A 25330-nucleotide genomic window follows, 5' to 3' on the forward strand; every position below is an offset into this window, starting at 1 on the left:
AGACAGCCCGTGAGCACCACATGAAAGACTTGCAAAAGGAGCTCTATCTAATTATCCCCTTTTTATGTTTTTTTGAAGAGTTCTTTATTCACGCACTTTGTGTATATGGGAACTTGTCTGTGTATATATTTGCACACCAGGAGAGGGCATCAGACATTGTGAGCTGCCATGCGGGTGCTGGGAATTGAACTTAGAACCTTCGGAAGATCAGTGACTGCCCTCAACCACTTGAGCCATCTCTCCAGCCTTTGTCAAGTATTCTGTAGACATTAGATATTATTTTTACGGGACTTTAAGAGTTTTGCTATAAACCTCCGAAAGCAACCACATCGTAACTTTTCCGATCTGGCCTCTGCAAAGTTCTCTGGGCTCTCATGTCCTAGTGTTACTGTATCCCTAAGGGGCAGATACAAAAGACTTAGTGATGTCATTGCACGGGTGTTCTCTGGCTCACCCAAGATTAAAAAAATCACCACACACGGCCAGTCCTTGTGAGCTAAGGCTTACGTGAAATGCGGCCAAACTTTCTTTACCAAAATACCATTGAATTCGAGATGCTTTGTGATGTGCAGCCAAAGTTTTATACAGACAAACCCTTCTAGCTCTTTCTCTAACCAAGGGTCCCAGCAGGAACTCTGGGTTAATTATTTAAATTCATATTCGTGTACGTAGCAGTCGAGGATGATGTAGCTGCTGGTCACTAGTGCTTAAAATCTAGAGTGACGTGATAGGCGTTAGTGGGACTCAGCTAAAAGCAGGACACTGAGGAGTACTTTCCAGGGTGCCTTTCCCAGGCCACTGTACTTTAAACCTTAGGCCACCCAACCTTGGAAGAATCAGAAGTAACTATTAGTCTCTCCCTCAGACATGCGAAGAGGACAAACCCTGCAAGGGCTGCTCAGGAGAGGTTTTCCTGAATTAGCGCTCTATCTCTCCCGTCCTTTCAGACCTGCACCCTCCGTTTTCTCATTTCATAGGGTACTGTCTTTTCTGCCTGATTATCTAGGATAGGCATTGCTCTGGGCTGGAAGAGATCAAAGGACAAGAGAGGCACAGATACACAAGTGCTGAACCCTTAGCGGGAGCCTAAGTGCTACACACTGGACAGGTTTCTTCTCTCCTCACCAGTTCCTTTTTGTCACTATCCCAACTTGTCCTGAGGAAAGGATACCTCCTCAAGTCACTTGGTGAGCTGACCTCAGTCCCCACCCCAGCAAGACCACATGACCCATATGTGGACCTTCTGGAAGTTGTAATTCCCCTATCCTCTACTGGTCCTCCACAATGAAAAGCCATTCAAAACTACCAGTGGCTCCCAGACCCACCATCTATTAAAACTTTTGGGACCACTGCATGGGAGGCTATGGCAAGAGGAGGAGGAGGAAGAGGAGGAGGAGGAAGAGGAGGAGGAGGAGGAGGAGGAGGGGGGGGGGTTGAGATAAACTTGGGATTCACAGCAAGACCCTGTCTCAAAAACTAAAACCACAAACACACACCACCCCCAAAACAGATAAACAAAGGCAGTAAACAAAACACCCATCTGTTGGGAAAGAAAGGTAGCCTTTCTGCTGAGGTCGGAAACCTGGAAGTAGGTAAGCATAGACCTGGAGATCCATGTTGCTCTTTCCAGAGGAAAGCCTGCTCCAGGACGAGGCCAGCATAAAGGCAAACGGAAGAGAAGACCAGGCTAAATTTAAGTTGTTCTATCTCACCCTGGATCTAGCGGAGCCTAAGGCCAAAGCCCCCAGCTGGGGGAGGAATGGGTTAGACTGCTGAACTCCTTTTTCTTTACTGCCTTTGTTTCCACTCTATGGAAGACACTCCTGCAACGCTTTAAGCTGCACTCTGGGAACTAAGAACTGCTACATTGTAGCTGGCCCCACTGGGTAGCTTCATTTTAACTGCATTACCTGCTGTTAAAATTTAAAGTTAAAATGTGAAAGTCATGGAACATCCTAGGCCAAACTTCTTTCTAACAAACAATAAGACGGGAGCTCTACTGTGAGCTTTTGTTTGTTTGTTTGTTTGTTTGTTTGTTTGTTTTTTAAGTTATTACATTTGTTTGTTTGTGTAGGTGTGTCCATGTGCATGCCACCTCAGGTTGAACTCAAGCTGTCAGGCTTGTTAGCAAGGGCCCTTACCCAGTGAGCCCTGCTGCAGTATTTTTAAAGTTAGATAAGCCCATAAGTGCACAAGTATTTTTAGTACAGTAAATAATCTGTTTTCACTTTTCCACAACTGCTCTGAAAAGGCCACGTTTATTACTTTATCACTGTGGTGGTAAAACCTAAGGGCTTAAGGGACAGCCACAGACCATCTGAAATTCCTGGAGCACAAGCGATTGAAGCAGGAGGTGCTCTTCAGGATTTATGATCGATTTCATAATCTATGGGGCTGGTGAAATGGCTCAGCGGGTAGAGGTGCTTGCTGTTCAGTGACAGACATTCAGTCATCAGAGCCCACGGCACTGTGGAAGGAGAAAACAGACTCCACAAAGTTGTCTTCTGACATGTGCACAGTGACCTGTGTGCCTCCCCACGCTGTCCCGGCACACATGTCATGTGCACAAACCAACAATAAATCAGGCCAGAGTCTCAGCTCAACAGTAGAATAGTAAATGCCTTGCGTGTGCAAGGCCCTGGATTCAATCCCCATAGCCTCACCCTGATCCCCCAAATCGTAAAAAGCCTTCCTGAACTACCAATCAGTTCAAGGCCAGCCAGCCTGGATAGAACGGAGAGACCTTGCCTAAAATAAACACACAGCACACCCAGCGAAAAAACTGGAGACGAAGCTGTTGTACTTGCCTAGAATGTTCACAGCCCTGGGTTCAATCCCCAGTATAACAATGACAATAGAGGGTTGGGGATTTAGCTCAGTGGTAGAGCGCTTGCCTAGCAAGCGCAAGGCCCTGGGTTCGGTCCCCAGCTCCAAAAAGAAAGAAAAAAAAAAAAACAATGACAATAGACTATGGCAAATAACACTTCCTGGGTGAAGTGAGAATTATCCACAGTCTTCTTTAGCTTGTCGCTGAGCCAAATCAAGCAAACTTAGTGCTTCTTCAAATCAAACTGATTCTGAGAACATCAGACAGCGCTGACTACAGAAACCAAGGCAGGTGAATAGAAAAATTACTAGGCTTTGCGATTAAACAGACCTAGGTTCAAACAGTTCGGCTGTTCTACTAGATAGAGTGTCTTGGGTTAGTAATTTCCTCTTTGAATTCGGGAGGATGACCATATTAAGATGATACCATCTATCTGTATCAGTGCAGTGGCGGTGCACACCTTTGAGCCCGGTATTGGGGAAGCAGAGGCAGGTGGATCTCTGTGAGGCTAGCCTGGTCCACAGAGCTAGTTCTAGGACATGGCTACAAAGAGAAACCCTGTCTCGAAAAACCAAAAACACAAAACGAAACCAAATCAAAACAGCACCATCCCCCAAACCCCAGAGGCATGTTCACAGGGACCTCCTCCATGGGGGTTACAATTAGTCTTCCCACAGATCCAGCTGTGCGTGCGTTACCTTCTCTTTGCCTCTTCATACCGAAGGCGCAATCGGACCTTCTCGGCCAACTGGTTGCTGCTGCTGGTGCTGAACTAGAGGGCAGACAAGAAGAGAGACAGGAATCACACAGTTCCAGCAGCGAGGCCAAATGCTGATCGGGTTTCAATAGCTCATGGGAGACTTGACAGGGTATTTGGGCAGAGCCAAGAAGAGTCCCCAGTCACTGGGCTGGCTGTGGAGACCGTGGGGAAGAGGGTTAGACAAAATACTCTTCTTCCCTTAGGAACAGTCTCAAACTCATATACGTCAGTACTTCGGGGAGAGAAGACAAAGGTCCACAGTACCGTAATCTAACAACGGAAAGAGGCCAATGCAGGTAACAGACACACAGAGGCCTGCAGGTTGAGGTAACAGTAGGAGAGAATACACAACACCCAACCTGGGCATACCAGGCAGAGGCTCGACTAACAGTTCATGGAGACTATAGCGAGAATGGAAGCCCTGGGTAACAGGAGGACAATCGTAGAATGTAAAAAGCATACCTAGTCTGGCTCTCAAGGGGTTTGGGACTGGGTGAATGGCTGGGACAAGGAAAGGGGGAACAGCCTGCTTCTGCAGCTGCCTGTCAGAAACAAGAAACTTCATGGGATCACACTTGGAACGGAGCGTCCCCTTACTAGAGGGAGAATAGCTACAGAAGGGGCAGGCAGCATTTAGCCAACAGGGAGCTGGAAGGCAGATTCACCCAGTGCTCTAGGCTCCAGGAGAGCAAAGGCTCTCTGAAGATCACATGTACTGTGGCCTGGTTCTACTTGGCCGCTTTCATGGCTGGTGGAGTTTTCACTACCAGGCTGAACCTTGGCCCCAAGAGGCAGCAGCTGTCTGAAAGCTGCAAGCATTGTGTAGAGGAACAATGAGAGGAATACACTCTGCTCTCCAGCTGGTCAAAGAAAACCAGAACGGAGCTACAAAAACAGTACGGAAGAAACGAGAGGAAGACGCTTCACGCGTTAAAAACGTATTGTGTGCAGGGCCTACAGGCAGCAGCTCTTGGCCAGACGGTATTTAAACTGTGGGATCCCCAACTCTGGCCTTTCCTCAGACCATTACTTCACGTCTTCTGGGGCCAGCTGAGCTCCACGGAGCCAAGTTAGCAGCCCCAGGCAGCTCCTCGGGTGATGGAGAGAATAGGCGGCCATCCTCCTAGAGCGGCCTCCCAGATGCGGCCGCTGCCTACTCACACTCCCAGAGATGTCTGTCTGCGAGCTCACATCCAGGAACTGCTTTGGCACCGGGAAGCTCGAACTCTCCAGAGAGCTGCTGCTGGACCACAGGTCGGAGTGCGACCCTCTGTCCGTCCGGAAGCCGTCCTTCAGCATGGCGAGACTCTGCAGTGTAGGAAGAACAGTAAGTGTTGTCTTGCATTGTCAGTGCCCTCAGGGGTCCAGGAAAGGACACCGGATCCCCTGGGACTGGGGACATAGATGGTTGTAAGCCACCATGTGAGTGCTGGGAATTGATCCTCTGGATCGGCAGTCAGTGCTCAACTTGGCACAAGCTGGAGTCATCCAAGAAGAGGGAAATCTCAATTGGGAAAACAGCTCCAGAAGGCAAGCAGGGAGGGCATTTTCTTAATTGGTGATTGATAGGGGAGAGCTCAGTCCATTTTGGAATGTATCACCCCTGGGCAAGCAGGGAAAAGGGTGGAACTGGGAGGAGAGAAGGGAGGGGGGCATCAATCTAGATGTAAAGTGAGTGAGTGAGTGAATGAATAATAAAAAAAGAAAGCAGGCTGAGCAAGCCACGAGGAGCAAGCCAGTAAGCAGCACTCCTCCATGGCCCCTGCATTAGCTCCAGCCTCCGGGTTCCTGCCCCCACATTCCTCCAATGGTGGACTAGAAGTGAAAGGGTAAACGAAAGAAACCCTTTCCTCATCAACCTGCCGTTGGTAATGGCCTCTCGGGGAGCAAGAGTAACCCTAACAAGATCATTACTTTATAGGTGTGTCAATTACAGGTGTAATCAATTATAAGACATCACGTGTGACGTGTCCTTCCGGATCCACCGCAATTGTACTGCACCTAACAAGTTCTCCAAGGAATCGTTTGATCATCCCCAGTGTGCCGACGAGAGGCTGGTGAGTGACAGTGGGTCGCTGTGCTCTGAACCTCTAGTCACAAGCAGAGCTCCTCTTTGCTATCCATGAGCGCCCTGTTCTTAGACCACAGTCCTGCTGTTTGCCGACGTTTCCTTCCAAAGCTAGCCACGGCGATTCTCAGTCTTTGTACTCCCGGTGTCAGTGGAGTGATGGGAAGGTGTCTTCAGGGCTAGGTGCCTTCTGAGTGGGGATTACATTCAGGGCCGAGGCACTGGGCTTGTGAACCACATGCCTCAGGGTCTGACTGATGCTATCTGAGCCAGATTGTTCTTATCGACAGAATGGCCAGAATCCGAGCCCCGCATGCAAAGCCCTTAGCCCCCATCACTGTGTTGTAGACTGAGCTCCGTGATTCAGTTCCCAGCTCGGCGAACAGAGGGGACAGACTAGCGGACATCCCGATGTTCAGGTTAAACGGCTCTGTTGTTGGTCCATCAAAAACAAGATGGGTGGTGAGGGCTGGTGGTAGGGAGCTGGCTTTGGTTGCACAACTGGGCAAAGCTTCTGTTCTAGCTTTGCCACTGGTAGGGACTGAACGCCCTCAAGTGAGTCACCCAGTGCTTCCGAGCCTCTCTCGTTTACAAAGAAACCCGGTAGAGGGGGGTTGGGGATTTAGCTCAGTGGTTCAGCGCTTGCCTAGGAAGCACAAGGCCTTGGGTTCGATCCCCAGCTCGAAAAAAGAACCAAAAAAAAAAAAAAAAAAAAAAAAAAAAGCCGGTGGAGGGCGAGTAGAACTTTGGTGCGCAACAGGATTGTGACCCAAGAACAGGGTGCTCGTGGACAGCAACGGGTAGTTCTGCTTGTGACGAGAGGTTCAGAGCACCCACGTCACTGCCAGCTCCTCGTCGGCACACTGAGGATGATCAAACGATTCCTCGGAGAACTTGTTTGACGCAGTGGAGCAGAGCTGCTCCTGAGTGTCACATTGTGGTGCGCCTGTAATTGACACTCCTGTAAAGTGACCGTCGTACGGTTAAAATTCAAAATGCCTATGACTCTTTTCATTTCAGACTACTGGAGTTGTATAACGAATCATCTCAGGGATGGGGCCAAAGTCTGGGCACAAAAAAATTGATGTTTCACGTGTACCTTGACATTTTGGATGCACCCGTGTTATGTCTGTGTCCACCACACAGAGACAGGTATAGAATATCATGTTAATGCTCGAAAAAACAAGTTTGGATGAAGGAAATCCATTGGGTACTGAAAGCTCAGTACCTTGTGTGGGTTGTGAAAATAGCCAGTGTGAAGTGCTTATACCCAGGGTCCCAGGGGCCCGCATCCCTGGGGGTCCACATCACCTTGATCAGGTCTTGTTTCTCCTTTTCTCCGCAGGTGATGGCTTTCTTGATGGCTTTGGTTTCCCTCAGCACAGCCTGGGCTTCGTCCAGTTTGTAGCCACCCTGAGCGTCGGACATCCTCTCGTCAATTCTAGGGGACAGGAAGCAGGAGAGTCAGACATGAGAGGCCAGGGAGAAAAAAGTGCGGGTGCTTTCTAGACTCCTCTCTCCATCCTGCACGGCCTTCTCCAGGCCCTACTTGGCGGAGAAGACACAGAAGGTTCTCCTCAGACTGCAAATGTGCGTGGCTACAGAATGCAGAGGCAACATGGTTCTTGGAGTTGGGCTCCTCTAAGTATGAGCTTTTACTGAAAATAATCTTCTTTTATTCCCTCCTGTATCCCCGAGGTTAGGGAAGGGGTTCCTTTAACATGTGCCCAAGAGCTGAAAAACTTTGTTTTGTTGCGTTGCTAACTTAAGACGTTCTGAGGTAGATCCTTGGTTTAACTGCGGTACCCTGGAGAACAGAGCTGAACATGACGGAGAGGGTCAGGAGATGGTGTGTCTGTCCCCTGTCCTATATACATCACATACTAGCAGGGGTCCCAGACACTGATTCACAAAATCCTAATAATACCCCAGGCTTGCGTTGTGACCGCTTCCTGCCAGATGACATAGGCCACACCTTTAAACCCCAACACTTGGGAGGCGGAGGCAGGCAGATCTCTGTGAGTTCCATGTCAAGCAAGGCTACATAGTCTCAAAAAAAAATTTTTCCCCCATAAATTGTCCAAATACATGGTCCAACATCACCGTTGGTGGAAAGCCACTGTGTTTTGTGACTTTGTGGACTTAGATCTGTCCTCTTCATTTCTGCATGGGGTCCTGGGGGTTGGGCTCAGGTGGTATCTTACAGGGCAAGCGGTTTTTACCTCCCGAGCCAACTCGCCACCTGAGAACCCTGCCAGTAATAAACACGCTGAATTACAGGACACAACGAAGGACAATGAAAGGTGAGGATAAAGAGACTCCCGGCTGTCACGCGGGTCCCCAGCTGTCACACCAGTCTGCAGCACAGCATTGGACGCACCTCCCAACCACACACCTCCGTGTTCTAAAGAAGCCCAGATTATGGCGTCTGCCCGGCCATGTTCAGGGCTGTTCTCAGCGTCAAATAGAATAAAGAACTTAAATCCTAAGGAGAGCTAGGAAGTGGTGCACAAATGTGAGGAATTAAACACCCTCAGCTTGGAGATTATTGGTGTATCTGGGCCCCGTGTGTAGGATTGTTTTGACGAAAGTGAAGGTTGTATAAAGGAAAGAGCTGAGTGTATTCCCCCTCCGCTTGCCAAAGTGCTGAGATCAAATCCAAGGCCGTCCGCGTGGGCGGCAAGTGCCCTGCCCCTGAGCTACGACTTAAGAAAGCAGAGATGGCTGAGGAGTGGGGGTCTGCAGAGGACGAGACGGTGGAGAAGGTTCTGAGAGCAGATACTTAACTGCTTCATTCTTCATCAAAGGCTGGCCTGAGGCTTCGGTGGAGGGTGGAGAAAGGGAAGTTGAACGGTCAAGGGAACACCACAAACCCATTATAACGGGATGAGAAATCCTAACAGGCTTCCTGCTACAGCCAAAGCGTCCCAGGCTAAAAATAGCGTGAGTGGGAAGTTACTTGGAAAGGAGGAAAGCAAGAACGGGGAGCAGGTTTCCTCATGGCTTGGAGCAGGAGAGAGGGCAACAGGGAGGGGTCCCCACACAGCTGCCCCCTTGCAGTTCCTTCAGCTTCCATGGCTGGGGAAAACAAAGCCCCAATTGTGTCTTCGCACTAAAAATAGCTTTGTCTATTCCTTTCGAGGACCGGGGCCTGGGCAAGCCTGCCAGGTTGGCTAAGATCTGTCTCAGATTTAGTCTGAAAAAGTTCACCTAAGGAGCATCGCTCCACAAACCTCTGTGGGTGATATTCCAGAGACACGTCCCCAGGGTGATACTCCAGAGAAACATCCCCAGAGTGTGGGCAGGGTGGGAAGCGGCCCTGCCCACACAGTCAGGGGTGCTAGGTGCAGGGGAGAGCATTATGCTTCAACAGGTCTGAAGGCTGGGGAGAGTTCTCCTCTGCAAACAGGGCAAGGATGGCTCTGCATTCCCAGAAGGACGGACAGAGCAGTCTGTGTGCCGGGCTGCAAAGAGCTTTACCTGATTTTTCCAGGCCCTTAGCAACCCAAGCTCCGGAATTTGGCTGCAGAGAGTGGCTCTGAGAACACTTGGGATAGAACTGGAGTAAGAAGGGGCCTGAGAGAACAAAGGGTCGCCATTATCCGCTCAGTGAAAGAATCCTTTTGGGTGGAGGGAAAGAAAAGTTGTGTGTGTGTGTGTGTGTGTGTGTGTGTGTCTATGTGTGTATGTTTGTGTGTGTGTATGTGTGTGTGTCTCTCTGTGTGTGTATGTGTGTGTGTCTCTGTGTGTGTGTATGTGTGTGTGTGTATGTGTGTGTGTCTCTGTGTGTATGTGTGTCTGTGTGTGTGTATGTGTGTCTGTGTGTCTGTGTGTGTGTGTATGTGTGTATCTCTGTGTGTGTGTGTGTCTCTGTGTGTGTGTGTGTCTCTGTGTGTGTGTGTCTCTGTGTGTTGGGGAAATATGTTTTAGGATTTCCAAACTATGCAGCAGTCCTTTCTCTCAGGCCTTTGGGGACTTAGATGTCCAGCATCCACAGCCTCCGACGGGTAGCTAGTTCTTCCTATCTTGTCCACACAACTCTGGCAAAAGGGCTTTGTGGAATGTACAAAGAAAAGACCCTGCTATGTCCTTTCCCCCTCCAAAGTGATAGCCTAAGTCCTTAATTTTTGCCTGCTCACAAGGGGCCGAGCTGCAGACCCAAAACCAATGCTCTGGTTTTGATTTTTCTTTCTTTGTCTTTGAGAATTTCCTTTGGTCTCCATCAACCTTTCTCTTTCCGTTTTTCTTTTCCTTTTTAAAAATTATTTATTTTTATTTTATGTGCATTGCTATTTCTGCCTGCATGTATGTCTTCTGTGTGAGGGTGTCTGTAACCCTAGAACCAGAGTTACAGACAACTGCGAGCCACCATGTGGGTGGCTGGGAATTGAACCTGGGCCCTCCGGAAGAGCAGTCAGCCCTCTTAACCACTGAGCCGTCCCTCCGGTTTCCTTTTCTTTGTTTTTAAAACTAGACAAAGCAAAACAAAAACCTCTTGTTGCTAAGTCTGAATCGGGCTCACGGATTCTTAGACACAGGTACTCAACAACTCTTGGTTGGTGTCACAGCCATCGTGGAGGCAGACACATCTGCTCTCAGACAGCAGAAGAACTGCGTGTCAGTCTCTAACTGTGTGATGGTGACGCTGGAAACTCCCTAGATCGCTCCTGAAGAATGAGGTTCACCGCTCCCAGGCTCCGAGTCATCTCTCCCCAGACCCTGATCCGAAGCAATAACACCAAGGGGGCATTAAGGGGCCTTATGCTTTTTGGGTCTGGGGAGAGGTTAATCTAGGGTAGTGTCCAGAGAGGGACCCAGATGTGAATTTCAAAAATCCAATAACTCTCCAAGCACCACAATAATGATAGTAGTCTAACAGTTCTGAACTGGAGGTGTAGATTGTGAATGACAGACAGTGCTTAGTACTAGTGGGGGTCAATTCTTGGGCACAACCTCCCCCCCCCAAAACCAAAAACTGTAACAAGACAAGGGCTAGACGGCTCTCAATGGCTAGAACGCATACCGAGCATGTGTGGAGCCCCTGGGTTCTCCCTGCAGCATCAAAACAACAGGTAAATAAATAATAAAAATGAATATTCGGCCTCGGGAGGGTCAATCTATTAGAAATGATTGCTCAAGCTGGTGATAAAGCCAGCATCCCTTAGGAATGTGTGAAACCAGCTCCCGTCTGCCGAAAGGAGTCATTTCCCTTACTTCAGGCAGAAGGGACCTATGGCTACTTGGGGGTCCATCAGCACATCAAAGCTCATGCTGGCCTCCAGGCTCCCTCAGGACCACAAGTGTCTGTTCCACGTCAGGTCCTTCCTTCCCCACAGCAGCTCCTACTCCTTACAATCCACGTGATTTGTCCACCCACCCTCTCTAGCTCTAGTTATCCTCTCTCACTATCTCTTACACTCTGTCCGTCCATCTGTCCACCCACCCATCCACCTACCCAGCTACCCATTTATCCATCCATCATCCATCCATCCATCATCCATCCATCTACCCACCACACCCACCACACCCATTCATCCACCCACCCACCCATCCCCCACCCCCAACTGTCCTCATGCTCTCCCGCCGTGTCTTAATCTCTGCTTCTTGCAAACTCACTATCTCAATTGTTCTCTCTCCTGCTTCTACCCCTCACCGTGTCCACTCTGCTTTCCCTCCTCTCTGCTCTCAACTCTTGCAGATGCTGCTGGATATTTCCCCCCCTCTTATTCACAAAGGTCAAGCTGGCAGTTTCTTTACTGTGCCCCCTTGAGTGCATACAGAAAGTCCCAAATGTTCTTGGGTTCTGGTCCTGGTTCTGACCATGCTGGTGGGGTGACCTCCTGCATATAGTTTTCAACACTGTCAGTGCCTTCCTCAACAACATGGGGCACAGCACAAACTACTCTCGATGAGACAAAGAGAATGAAACGAGGCAGCTGTTACATCGGAGCTGTGTAGCCAGCAGCAAGCTTGGGTTAGGGTCATAGAGTTGCTTCCTGGGACTAAAAAGACAACTAGAGAGCCTCTCCCATCCTCCTCCCTGAGCTCTTGATTTGTGCCAGGCTCTGTTACATCCTAGACAGGGGTTTTCTAGCTCAGTTCTGACAACCACAGACATTTCAGATGATGCCATCAAAACTCGGAAGGGTTGGTTATTTTCCAAGGTCCCAGGTACTGGGGTTTGAACCCTGGCCCGCTGCCTCGGGAAGATACATTCCTAACCTTCTCTGCCAGGGTATGTGTTAGAGCAGGTATCTTCTTCCACCCTAGACTGGAAGTCTGCTCCTTCTAGTGAGGGTCTGTGGGCAACCAGGCTGCAAAGGAGTCTCGTCTGGCCAGCTATCAAACTTGGAGGAAAAGGGAGGGACGGGGAGGGCTGTCTTTAGGGTTTTAAAAGGTCAAAGATAGGAACGTCTGCGTTCACACTATTGCCCTGAATTGTCTCTGGTGTTCACTGAAAATTACCAAGGAACATAAGGTACAGCCCCTGGCCTGAATGAAGTTAGTCTCTGGTTTAAAGATATGATTCACGTGAATGCATATACAAATCGCACACATATAAGACATTTTTTGTGTGCATATATAAATATTAAAAAGATATAAAAGCCACAATTATAGGCTGATATTTTACTGAGTAATTTGTATACGACTCAAGTTTCCTCGTCTATACAATGGGGTTATAGTAAAAACAAAACAAACATTCCTTTGGAATTACCACAAAGATCAGATGGACACCCTCATGCAGGATCACTTGAAGGTGTTTCCTGGCCCACAGCAAAGGCTTTACAACTCTTCATGGCCATAATCAACATCACGTCAATTAATACAGTGTACAGGAAATAAACAGCCGTATTCCTGACTTAGCGGTAAGCCCACTTCTATAAATGAAAATGACATCCGTCTACTCAGCGTGTAAACTCTTTCTGCCACCCACAGGGGACTGTGCATACAGTTGGGTGCATAATTCTCTAAGAGTGTGTTCACTGCTAAGAGGGACTGCTATTTCCTTGGTGGGTAAAGTAGCAGCTTACTTTAGGGGGCCGTGGGACTAACGGGTTTGCTTTGTCTGTGTCTGACAGTCTAGCAGTCAATTAGCAGAACTGAGCGAGCACAGAAATGATTAACACTTGCTTCTAGAACTGAGGAAAGAGCTCCGTGGTTTGAAATAGCTCCGTTTACCTCCGCCCTTGGGTGATGGCTTCTTTGGTAAATGCCAGTGGGGAAAAAATTTAAATAGAATGGTGAGAGAGACGCATCTTGAGAAGGGAGGGGCAGAGAGAGCAGGTAGGCGTCCTGGGGTGGACACTGCCCCACGCTCTCCGTGGCGGGGGCAGACTTACTTCTTCAGGGTCTGAAAGCCACGCTCCTTGAACTGTAGCTCGTGCTGTAGGTGGACCATCTCTCTCTTCAGCTTGTTCACCTGGAAGGCAGAGGACCACACAGAGGAAGGGGTCAAACATGGGATTGGGGCTGTAGGGAACCCAGGAGTCTCTGGAGCTGCCCATATCTGTTGGGCACAGTAAGTCACAGCACCCTCCCTTTACCCAGCCAGTGTCCCCGAGAAAGTCCTGCTAGCCAGTCTCTACACCAGGGAAATAGGAAGTAACCATCAGCTGCCTGGGAGAGTCAGGCCTTCTCACCTCTTAGCTATGGGATCTCTTCCGCATCATGTCCCCTCCTTACCCATTGTGATAAGGGGAGGACACTTGGGTCACACTCAACTTAAAGCTAGTGATAGACGTGAGAGCTCTTTGCATGGAGGTGAGAGGCAACCTGAGGGGCAAGACATGGCCAAGCGCCAAAGCCCACTTGCAGACCGAGTTTGGCCTGTGGAATGCTGGCAAACTTTCAATGAGGGCTTCTGATTGAGATCTGAGAGACTTCATACACTGAGCCTTGATGTACAGTTCTTTCCAAAAACACCTGACATCTAGAAACATGGGGTGAGGGGGTGGGGCGCTCGCGTTCTAGTATGGGTGCAGGGTATACTAGAGCCGAAAGACCTAGTGTTCAAAATATCTAGTCTGAACAAGCCACTTAACCTCGGCACCCTAGTTTCCATCTCAGTGAGGTGGATAACAATACGTATCCCCTAAAGTCATCAAGAATTAAGAGGATACAGAGTGGGCATCAACTAGAAGGAATAAGAGGCCACAAAACTAAAACTTCTGAGGAGGACTCTTGTGTCCTCGGGTGAGGTTCTTGATCTCCGCTTTCTTTAAAGCGCAAAAGAGAACGGCAGTAGCTACTTCCAGGGGGTGACGGGAGGTGGTGAGACGAAGCACCCAGCCCTATGCCTGGTACGAGGCGAATGCCTGTCATGGCAACTGCTAGCACCACTATTGAGACAGCCACCACCACCATTCCTGTTGTCCCAGGGGCCCCCCTGAGCTCTGGCTGCAGTGGCCTGGAGGGATAGCCAGTTAGTGGTCAGTGAGGACGCTGTCAAGATCCCTACCCGGGACTTTGCGGTGGCAATTTCAGCTTTCAGGATCTCAGGGTCATACTTTGAGCTGGAGGAGGATCCCGAGACCACTGCAAGGAAGAAAGAAGAGAATTTCAGCTGAGGAAACGCAGCAAGGTTGACTTCCAACCATCTAAATAAACCTGGAGAGGAAGGACTGAAAAAAAAAAACGTGAACAACTTAGATGTCCCACAAAGGGGGTTTATTTAATAAATACAGCCCACAGGAAATGAAGTGATATCGTTAGGTCTCAAACTCCAAAGGTTAGTACGTAGGTGCAGAAATGATTGCCTTGGCTCGGCTCACACTGGACGACAGGACTGCTACTGGATAGTTTTAGCATTCCTCGGAAACCTGTGAAAGGGTTAGAGCCGCTTCCCTATCTCCCCTTCCTCTGGCTGAGGAGGCACCTGACTCACTGAAGACCTGACCTATGTTGTGTGCCAAGCTACTGCCAGCCTCCAGACTCTTCCTTCGTATTCACATGAACTTGCTATGCATCTCAAAGCACATGCTAGCCACCCGGGTTCTCACGAGCGCACTATGCTAGTCCCCGGGCTGTTTCAGACCGGAGCTGTTTTACAAGGTTCTCCTCTCCCCTTGCTATTCTCGGTTCCCTAGCAGACAGCCCCGGGCATGTCTAGTCTGCTGCCTTTTCTGCTCTGAACTCTAACAGATGCTTCTGGATGTTCTCCCTCCCTCTCTTATCTATGATAAATAAAAATAAAAATAAAAAAATAAAATAAAAGCCTTACTGACAACTCAGGGAGCGGCCATCTTGGTGGCTTCTTTACCGTGGTTCCGTCTCACTTACAAACATAACTTACACAATTTAAAACCACGATGTAGAAAGGAAGCTACATAGTGAAATGAGACCCACTGGTCCGTGAAACGCAGCTGACAAAGAGGCGTACAGGAGAGTGTAACGATCAAACGTGCCGCTGATGAACTGATCTACAGCTACGTCGCTAAGAAGACATAAAAAGCTACTTGCTTGGCAAGTGCGAGACCCTTGGTTAGCACTGCTGTCCGGAGGGCGGGATGATAAATGAAACTAATTCCCACCTTTGTATTTTTTTTGTCTTTGTCATATTTTCTAACATAAATACCCACTTTTTAAAAAAAGATTTATTTATCATTTTATGTATGTGAGTACACTGTCTACAGACACACCAGAAGAGGACATCGAATCCCATTACAGATGGTTGTGAGCCATCATGTGGTTGCTGGGAATTGAACTCAGGACCTCTGGAAGGGCAGTCAGTGCTCTTAATCGCTGAGCCATCTCTCCAGCCCCCAGTACCCACTTTTCTAATAAAGATGCTAAAAAGCTAAATTTTTATATTAACGTACATTTGAGAGGAAAACAACAAGCCTATAATTATACCTTAGAACATCTTCGTCCTAAGTAATCTCCTCATGCTAGCTTCAGTTTAGCATCTAAAATTTCACCACCTGCCAGGCAGGGGTGGCACATACCTTTAATCCCGGCACATACCTTTAATCCCAGCACTTGGGAGACGGAAACAGGCAGAAGAACCCCTGTGAGTTCGAAGCCAGCCTGCTCTACAGAGCAAGTTCCAGGACAGCCAAGGCTGCACAGAGAAACCCTGTGTCACCAAACCCTTTTTCCTCACTGCCTCCTACAAGTATCTGTCCTTTTGTGGTTTATGAAAGGGAACACACAGTGTGAGGTACTTCGAGGAAGAGGAGGAGACAGTGGGAAATTACCACAGACCATAAGCTCCCTAACCAAACCAGAGTCACTGCCAACCTGGCTCTGCATGTCCGAGGCGTGGTAACAGGGAAACATGTCTGGATAGGAGAATCATCAAGTCCTTAATAAACACTCTTGCCCACTGTTGAACGGTTTTTCTCAGTAGGGAAGTTATTCCTGGAGTGTCCTGAGTCACACTGGACGGGGCTAGTTCACACCCCCCCCCCCACTCTTGGTGGTCTGAATGCCGCGGTAAGAACCAGAGCAAGTGGAGACCAGGCTTTCTGGTTAATTCTCAGCGTCTGGCAGCAACGAATTGAGAAGCTGGTGTTCGGATTTCGCCAAAATACTTTAGTGGGGCTTTGAATCACATACTTGGAGAGTTAAAGTTTGGGAAATGAGAGAAACTACTCCGTATAGCATGGGAGAGGTGCCAGTAGGCAGCAGAGCGGTTCAGCAAAGCTCACGGTGGTGACCACGGCGATGGGGTCTAGATGCTACCACAAGAGACAAGCAGGGCTGGGGAGGGCTGCCCGGCCTTTGGTGCTCAGGGGGGGTCATCACCTCTTGCCTTCCATTCCTCTGTTCTTCTGTGGGCTTGGTGTGTGTGTGTGTGTTCGGGGGGGGTCTCTGGGAGGGACATGGCTGGATACCGAGCTAGAATTTGGCTTACGCATATCCTCCAAAGAGGTAACTTCCCAGCATTTTAAAGTGGTTCGCGCCATCTGTTATCTGTGTCGGATGGTAAGAACAGGCTGAAGAGCATAGAGGAGCTGTCAGTGTGGAAATAAGATGGAGATATATGCAGAAGGGTCATCGGAGGGGCTGCCTGTTCTAAGCATCACGTCCTCCCAACCCCCACTGACCAGGAAGCTGGGGTACCGGGACAGCGCTACACTATGGGAGAGACATTATTAAGGAGACAGAAACAGTCTGAAGACCTGTCAGAAGTGGCAGTTCCTGACCCCCGGGCTGGGGGGAAGGTGATGCTGGGGGTGGTAAGTCCTTGTGAAATGCATTAGCATTCCTCAGAAATTCTGGAAGCAAAGGAAGCCAAAAGAGAACATATTCCTACCAACGGTACTGTCAAAGACTGGAATTCTTACTCGTTGGAGAATTCTTATGAAATGCACAATTTATACACAAAGCTGTTGAAGTGGAGTACAGCCTGGTGAATATTCTCTCTCTCTCTCTCTCTCTCTCTCTCTCTCTCTCTCTCTCTCTCTCTCTCTCTCTCTCAGAGACCTCCAAGGTATGGTAAAACATCTATAATCCCAGCACTCAGGAGACTGAGAGTTCAGGGAGATGTGGGGTGCACGCGCGCGTGCATATATATAGCACAATGCAGTTTTTTAAGTTAATAAACACACACACACACTATATGGTACATGTATACAGTTGAACAGGTTTTCACAAAGCAACACAGTCAAGTGATCAGAGGTCAGGACACGGAGAGCTGGCTTCCTGATACTCTGTATGCCCCTTCGCTGCCTTCTCCACGGAAAGAACTTCCTATCCCAACAGGACGTTAAAAACTGTCTTGTTTGATCTTCCTTATTTATTGTAATTATTATTTTAATTAGTAATTATTTTGAATTAGATTAATCATCGATCTTAATAATTTTAGAAAAGGTATATATGAGTGGAGTTTAAGAAACCAACTGTACTGGCTGGTTTTGTGTGTCAACTTGACACAAGCTGGCGTTATCACAGAAAAGGAGCCTCAGTTGTTGAAATACCTTCATGAGACCCAGCTGTAAGGCATTTCCTCAACTAGTGATCAAGGTGGGAGGACCCTGCCCATTGTGGGTGGTGCTATCCCTGGGCTGGTAGTCTGGGTTCTATAAGAGAGCAAGCTGAGCAAGCCAGGGGAAGCAAGCCAGTAAGTAACATCCCTCCATGGCCTCTGCATCAGCTCCTGCTTCCTGACCTGCTTGAGTTCCAGTCCTGACTTTCTTGGGTGATGAACAGCAATGTGGAAGTGTAAGCTGAATAATCCCTTTCCTCCCCAAATTGCTTCTTGGTCCTGATGTTTGTGCAGGAATAGAAACCCTGACGAAGACACCAGCCCAGGGTAAGGTTTATTATTAAAAGAAAAGAGAGAGAACATTTTATAGTTCCTATCTCTGTAACTCATACCCCCCAGAATGGAACCATTTCTGTCTCTGTCTCTGTCTCTCTCTCTCACACACACACACGCTAGACAAGCATCCCACTGCTCAGCCCCACCCTTTGGGCTAGAGTTTTGTCTATCCCCCTCTATGTCCCAATAACCTGTGCAGTGGTACGTCTCGGTCTGCTCTGGTTTTGGGCATTATGCACTCGTCCCCCTCCCCCAAGGGATGATAACTTTAGTTTCTCTTCTTTTCCCAGCCCATACCACACGCTTGCCCCTTTCTCACCGGCACATATCCCAACACATCACATTTTTGGTTAAAGCTGCCTTCGGCATCTGCACTCTTGCTCTGCAAATGATTCAGGGCAGAGCCAGTCAGAGGGTTTCATTTACTTGTCCTGTTTCATCCATTTTTGCTCAGCTCTCCCAGAGATAATAATAATTGTCATTTTCACATTAGCTCAGTGTCTACAAATACATCACGAATTCAACCCCACATTCTGCATTATCTGAATACCCTCTCTTGGAGGCAAGCACATGACTTCTGTCAGTAAGTGTTTAGCTTCCACATGACCTGGGAGCCGGGTAAGCATAGCCAGCACCAGGGTCTCTGGCTTTATGGCTTCTCCTCTCTGCTGTATTCCGGTCTCTCCTTCTGTACTACCCCGCTATGTTGATAGAACTTCACTTCTAGTGGCTTCCTGGGAAAGGAGACAGGAAGGAAGGAAGCAGAAGTTTTGAAATCCCACATGTCTCGAAATACCTTCTCTACTCTATACTTAAAGATACTTTTGCAGTTGCGGGGGTTTTTAGGTCAGAATTGACTTCCCTGAAGGTAAAAGCATTGCGCCTGTCTAGTTCTCCAGTGTGGCTGGCAAGAAGTGTGGCCCAACTCAAGTCCCGATCACTTCTGTGTGACCCGATCTTCCCTCCGGATGTCTGTAGGAGGTTTCCTTGTTCCCGGGTTTCCAAATTTCCAAACGGTAGATGTGTGTGTGTTGACTTTCACACACTGCATTGGGCACTTGGTAAAGCTTTTCGGTGTGCAAACCCTCCTCTGGTTCTGGGGAATTCCGCTGAGTTATTTCATGGAGGCTTCTTTCTGTGTTTGCTCGGTGCTACGGGATACATTTTGATCTGGAATAGGCTTTCGGCACTAGCACTGTTTTCCCTCCCGTTGCCAATCTCACTGTATTTTGGCTCTGCTTCCTAGAGTTCCTCAGTTGTATGTTCCCATCTTCCGATGTAGCTGTTATCTCTCATGTTTTGATTTCTAAAACATCATGTGAATCTTGGAAGTCTCCTTGATTTGGAACACGGCTCCCTAGCCTTGCCTCATGGCTCCGGAGCCTCCGCTGAGATCAGCTTCTCATGCCTACTTCCCACCCCCCCCCCCCCGAGCCTCTCCTTCATGTGTGGTCAGTCTCTATTTCTTCTGCTACAAGGACATCCGGAGTCTCAGCGGCTGCATGTGCTAACGAGCGGGAGCTAATCTGCTCGACTACACTCTTCGAGGCCCATGATTTTGTGGCTGTCTCACTCAGGAATCCCCAATATCTGTGTCTTTCAAATTTTTTCTCTTCATATCTCTCTTCTGGCCAGGACTCCAAGAGTCCCATCCAGCCTGTTGGGGATAGCCTGCCACCATTTTGGGCACCAGACATGAGGGTTGAGTTCTCCAAAGCCTGTGTTTATGTTCAAATAATAATTACATTTTAGCATGCTATGTTCTGGCTTTGAGCTTGCCTGGAATCCTCTAACTTCCAGTCCTGGGACTCCAGTACATACCTTCAGTCATTTGCCAGGTAAGAGATGGGTAATCACCTGTTTGTACCAATATGGGACAACCTGTCTCCAGCAATCTTTCAAGACTCTCTTCCCTTTGCACCTGTTTCCAGTGCAGGCTGCTGCTGTGCAGGGTTATACGCTTTACATAGCAACAGAGCTGTAAGCTTCCCCATTTCCTGTTCATTTTCCCTCCTGTGAGGCTGTCCAGGTAGGGGATTATCTGGTTTGTACACTTATGGTTGCACTTAAACAAAACAAAACAAAACAAAACAAAACCTACCTGACTGAGCAACTCGGGGAGGAAAGGGTTTATTTTCTCTTACAACTTATAGCCCATCCTCTGGGGACATCAGGACGGGAGCTCAAAGCAGGAACCTGGAGGCAGGAACTGCGGTGATCCTTACTGGCTTACTCCTCAATGGAGGAGCTCAGCCTGTTTTCTTACAGCACCAAGACCCACCAGCCCAGGGGTGGCACTAATCACTCACTAAGAAGATGTCCTATAAACTTGATAATAGTCTGATCTTACAGCGACATTTTCTCAAGTGGGGTTCCCTCCTCCCCGATGACTCCAGCTGTGTCGAGTTGACGTAAAACTGGCTAGCACACTCAGATAGGTGGGCAAGTCAGGTGGCACTTTTACGGACTGAGCCACCTCAGCCCTCCTGCTGGTATTCTAACTATGGCATCCTGGTGATTCTTTTCTCAGTTGGGAAATCAAAGTGTGGAGAGGGGAATGAGCAAGGCCTCAAAGAATCAGATCTTCCAAGTCTTCACCTGTTTCAGGCTGGGAGGACCCAGATGGAGGCCGGGAATATTGACACGTGACTTGTGAACTTGCCTTAAATGAAGTGGATAAAGATTTGAAGATCGGACCTGCCTGGGTGGTATCAAAGCGCCTGCAGTCCTGCAGTGATGGGACTCAGGAGAAGGTCACTTGCCCTTCTGGGGTCTCAGTTTCCTTGCCCATAGAATAGTAACAACACTGCCTTGATGGAGAGTGTAAGTGGAGGACCTTGATTATTGCTTTCTAAGCATACAGTAGGTGCACAATACATGCTTCTTTCTGCTTCCCAACAGGGCTGAAGATGACACCAGCGAGTTGACGATGACGTCTATCCCAAGGTATGGCCCCACCTGTGACAGGTACTCACAGCAGTCAAGGCCAAATGACGAAATCTTCACAAGCCCCCGCAGGCCATCTGAGGCGTGTGGCCTCGCCAGTCTGATGTCCAAGAAGACTTATAAAACCTAAACGAAGATCAAGATGAGACTCTGGAGGTATCCTTTAACTGGGATTGCTGGGCTGGGGAGTTGACGATCCCTGGCTCGTCTGGATCTCCAGTCTAGTTGCCTGATACGACCCCATGGGGGTGGCCTCCGAGGCGGGCTCAGTCTTTTTTGGGAAATCTGGAAGTCGTACTGATGATCTGAAGAACCACATCCCTTGCTTCCTGTCTTTGGCCGTGTATTTAAAGGCACAGCATTCCCGTTTGAAATGTGTGGTGCTGGATCGGTTTCAGGTTTCAGAAGTTTTGCATTTTGAAATGCTTGCATTTACATAATGAGTTATCTCGGGGACAGGACCCAAAGCAAAAATATAGGAAATTTATTCATGCTTATATGAGCAGAAGGTTACTTTATTTGTTGACTTATTTTGAAGCAGGGTCTCACTCAGTAACCTAGGTTGACCTGGAGCTTACTATACAGACCAGGCTGGCCTTGAACTCACAGAGATCTGCCTGCCTCTGCCTAAGGGCTGGTATTAAAGATACGTGCCATTGCATCTGGCTTGAAAGTAGCTTTGACAATACTTTAAGGACCTTTGTGAGTGACGCCAAGTCCGTGATGTGACATCTCTCGTGTGGTATTACAGTGACACCTAAGTAGATTTTGGAACATTTTAAATTTTGGTTTTATAGATTAGGGAAGCTCAGTTTGTCTTCTTTGTGCCGGGGACCATTTTGACCCAATTTGACAAATGAATGTGTCAAATTCCTTCACAGTAGCAATAAATAATAATATAACTTTACTGATGAATGGACAACTGAGTGGTTAAAATCCCATAAAGTGCCCCAGAATACACTGTTATTAGATCAGTTTTGTACACATAAGAGAAGAACAAGAAGTTATGAGGTTATAGAGCTGGCAGACTGCGTATCATGCACTTGAAGCCAGGCAGTCTGTCTCCAGTGCTGCCCCTGATAAATATTATATGGGATCAGGTACGGTGGCACAGGCCTCTAACCGCTGTACTTCGGAGGCAGAAGCAGGTACATCTCTGTGAGTTAGGGACCAGTCAGGTCTACATAGAGAGTTCAAGGCCAGCCAGAGCCACATGGTGAGAGCATGCCCTTAAACATAGGTAAATTACATCTCGGCATGTACATAATAAGCTAGACATCCCACAAATGTCTGTAATTGCAGCTCTGAGGTACCTGAGATCCTCTTCTGCATACACCCAGGTATTCACACACACCACCCACGTGCATGCACACACTTTCATGGGCACATACACACAAACAAATTAATTGATTGATATAAAATTAATTGATTGATATAAAAAATATTAATTTTTTATATTGTGGGCAGATACAATGGCTTGGCAGATAGACTCTTGCTGTCAAGTCTGACTGGCCTTCATTCATAGCTGCACCATGGCACATGTGTATCTGTACACACGTGCATATAAAAAAATAAACTGTAAATCCTCTCGATCTAGCTTGGGACTTTGAGATTAAGTCCCATTTTAACCCTGGAGTTATGCGTTGATGGGGATATTTACTTAGCTGTTAACATGTTTCTAAGGAAACTGTACCAGGTACTTTCCCTAGACCAGTGGCTTTCAAATAGAGCCAATTTGGCCTTCTATGGGACACCGGGATGTCTGGAAATGTATTTTGCTTGTTACAACTTGCAAGGAAGGGGTCCTGCTGGTACCAAGTGAACAGAGGCAGGAAGAGTGCTGAACATTCCTTCCACATGCAGGACCCCCTCAGTGTCTGCTCTGAAGGTCAATGGCACTGTAGCTAAACAGGCGTTATTAACATTCTCACAATTAGACATGAAGAGTCTGAGTGTGGTGGGTATGCTCTCCAAGGTCGGTGCTATGGCAACAGATGTGTGCACCCAGGCCTTCTGAGAAACTGCATTCCACGGCTGCCCTCACCACACGGTGTTTCTCGCAAGACCTTTAATTTTAGCAAGTTTCTATCCCCAAATCCAAGAAGGATGTGACGAATATTGATACATCCTTTACCTAGATCACCCAGGGTTTTGTTCATTTTGTGGTGTTGGGGACAGAACACAGGGCTTGCATGAGGTAGACAAGCATTGTATCCTTGAGTTCTATAGATACCTACTCCCCCTTTAAAAATGAGTACTGAGCCCCCAAATAAAAGGAAAAAGAATCATTCTGTAACCCAGACTAGCCTCCGACATGTAATCCCCATGGTTTATCCTCTGCAGTAGCTGGGCTCACAGGCATGCTCCCCCCAATCGTGACCAGATCCGCCAGCTTTTACCTTTCCCAAGATTGTTCGCTCATCCGTCTGCCTGGTTAGTGGTACTCTCAGTTCACAGTAATTCTTCAAGCAGGCTAGGGCTGTAGAGTGTGTCGAGGATACACACGGACCTAGGTTTGACCCCCAGGACCTCTCACCTCCACAGCCTCCCAATCCCCTTCCCCCAAAATTCAACAAATAATAATGTCTAGAAGCACTAGCGATAGCTGAAAACGCACACCATATTCAATGCATCAATATGTCATCAACCGTTACAGCACTAAGCTTGGCATCATAGTTTTTCCATGCCTTCTTGCCCACCCCAAGTGGCTTCTTTGACCTTTTAAAGTTTAGACCAGTTATCTTGCACACTAGTCTACATTATGGATACATCTGGCTGTGTTCACAGGTAGAAAGATTCAGATGGAATATTATTGTGCAGGACACTCTATGAAGTACCCATCTCAAAGGGCTTGTGATGCCAACTGGCTATTTACTGGTGATGTCAGTTCCACCCAGCAGATAGAAGCTGAAAAATATCTCCTGAAAAGGGACAGTTCACAGCCTAAAATTAGTAAATAATTTGTGGGCTGTTACTCTGCACCATATAAGCGTCAGCACAAAAAAGGGTCCATTTGCCCGTTTTCAAACTATGGAGCTTTAGAGAAAGGAAAAACATCAGTGTCACCTGTTCAAGTAAGAGTTTCACTGGCAACAATAGCGTCTTCGTTAGGGGATTACTGCTGTGAACAGACACCATGACCAAGGCAAGTCTTATAAGGACAACATTTAATTGGGGCTGGCTTACAGGTTCAGAGGTTCAGTCTATTATCATCAAGGCGGGAACATGGCGGCATCCAGGGAGGCATGGTGCAGGAGGAGCAGAGTTCTACATCATCATCTGAAGGCTGCTAGGAAAAGACTGGCTTCTAGGCAGCTAGGACGAGGGTCTTAAAGCCCAGGCAACAGTGACACACCTACTCCAACAGGGCCACACCTCTTAATAGTGCTGCTCCCCGGGCCAAGCATATACAAACCATCACAAACAGTACTTCCATTTCAGGACAGAGGCAATGATATTAATGTGCACTGAGCCCCCAACTTTCTATATAAAATCCTAACCTCCAAAATGATGGAGGCCGGGCCTTTGGAAGGTAAGCAGGCTTAAGTGAGGTCCTGAGACTTGGGCTACTGTAAGGAAAGAAACCAGAAAGCCTGCAGTCTCTCTCCGCCATATGGTGTGATGTCACAGCAAGAAGGCTGCCATGTGTAAACCAAGAGAGCTCTCGTGGGAGCCCATTCGTGCCAGCACTTCCTTCAGCTCTGATGTCCAGCCTCTATAACTGTGGAGGAACATCGTGTTGGAAGCTATCTAGGCTGTGGTGTGGTATTACAGCAGATCTCATTAACTAAGTCAGACTCCATGCGAGGAGCCGCCTAGCATGTCATAGGACCTCCAGATAGCTGAGATCCGGTGGGGGAGCTCCTGAATGTCTCAGCGGGGGCAAGACTAGGACAGTGGCTGGTCCATCACAGCTAGCCCCAGCCTGCTAGCTAAATGATCCTCCCAAATCAAGGGTATCACAAGGGTCCACAGATGCATGGACACCATGGTCACATGCCTATCCCCATGCCTGACCTAGACTCAAAGTGGCAGAGGTGACAGATGGGTTTGCATGTTATAACTGTCAATTACCAGCTGTAACAGTGTGGGCGGATTACTGATCCTGAGCCTTACTTTCCTTATCTCTTAAGATGGTTAATAGTACCTTAATTAATACTTGAATTGAACAGAAGCACTATGAGGATTGTAGCACATATCGAGATTGCAGGAAGGTTCCAGGCATGTAATAAACACTCCATAAACATAGGGAAGATTTGGTTCATAAAAAGTAGTGGCATATCAGATGTGAAGTCACATGTCTATAATCCCAGCAATTAGGAGGCAGATGCAGGTATAGAAATGGCACACAGCTAGAATCCCTGCATTCTTAAGAGGTAGAAGCAGGAGGACGAGGAGCTCAAGGCTACCCTTGGCTACCCAGCAAGTCAAAGGACACTCTCAGGATAGAGAGAGCCAAGCTTT

The 25330-nt window shown here is 48.1% G+C and overlaps 1 protein-coding gene across 1 annotated transcript in view; it reads right to left on the reverse strand.

The window, feature by feature from the left end:
• Wwc1 (WW and C2 domain containing 1) overlaps positions 1-25330 on the reverse strand; it is a 150020-nt gene that overhangs the window by 44772 nt on the left and 79918 nt on the right. Inside the window, exons 4-8 of the mRNA XM_032914249.1 lie at positions 14114-14190; positions 12996-13075; positions 6967-7096; positions 4749-4895; positions 3526-3599 (exon numbers count right to left, since the gene is read on the reverse strand). Of these exons, the coding sequence (XP_032770140.1) occupies positions 3526-3599; positions 4749-4895; positions 6967-7096; positions 12996-13075; positions 14114-14190 (508 nt within the window). The remainder of the gene's footprint in view (positions 1-3525; positions 3600-4748; positions 4896-6966; positions 7097-12995; positions 13076-14113; positions 14191-25330) is intronic.

Source organism: Rattus rattus, chromosome 9, assembly GCF_011064425.1.
Source record: "Rattus rattus isolate New Zealand chromosome 9, Rrattus_CSIRO_v1, whole genome shotgun sequence".
In the NCBI taxonomy this organism is placed as follows: domain Eukaryota; kingdom Metazoa; phylum Chordata; class Mammalia; order Rodentia; family Muridae; genus Rattus; species Rattus rattus.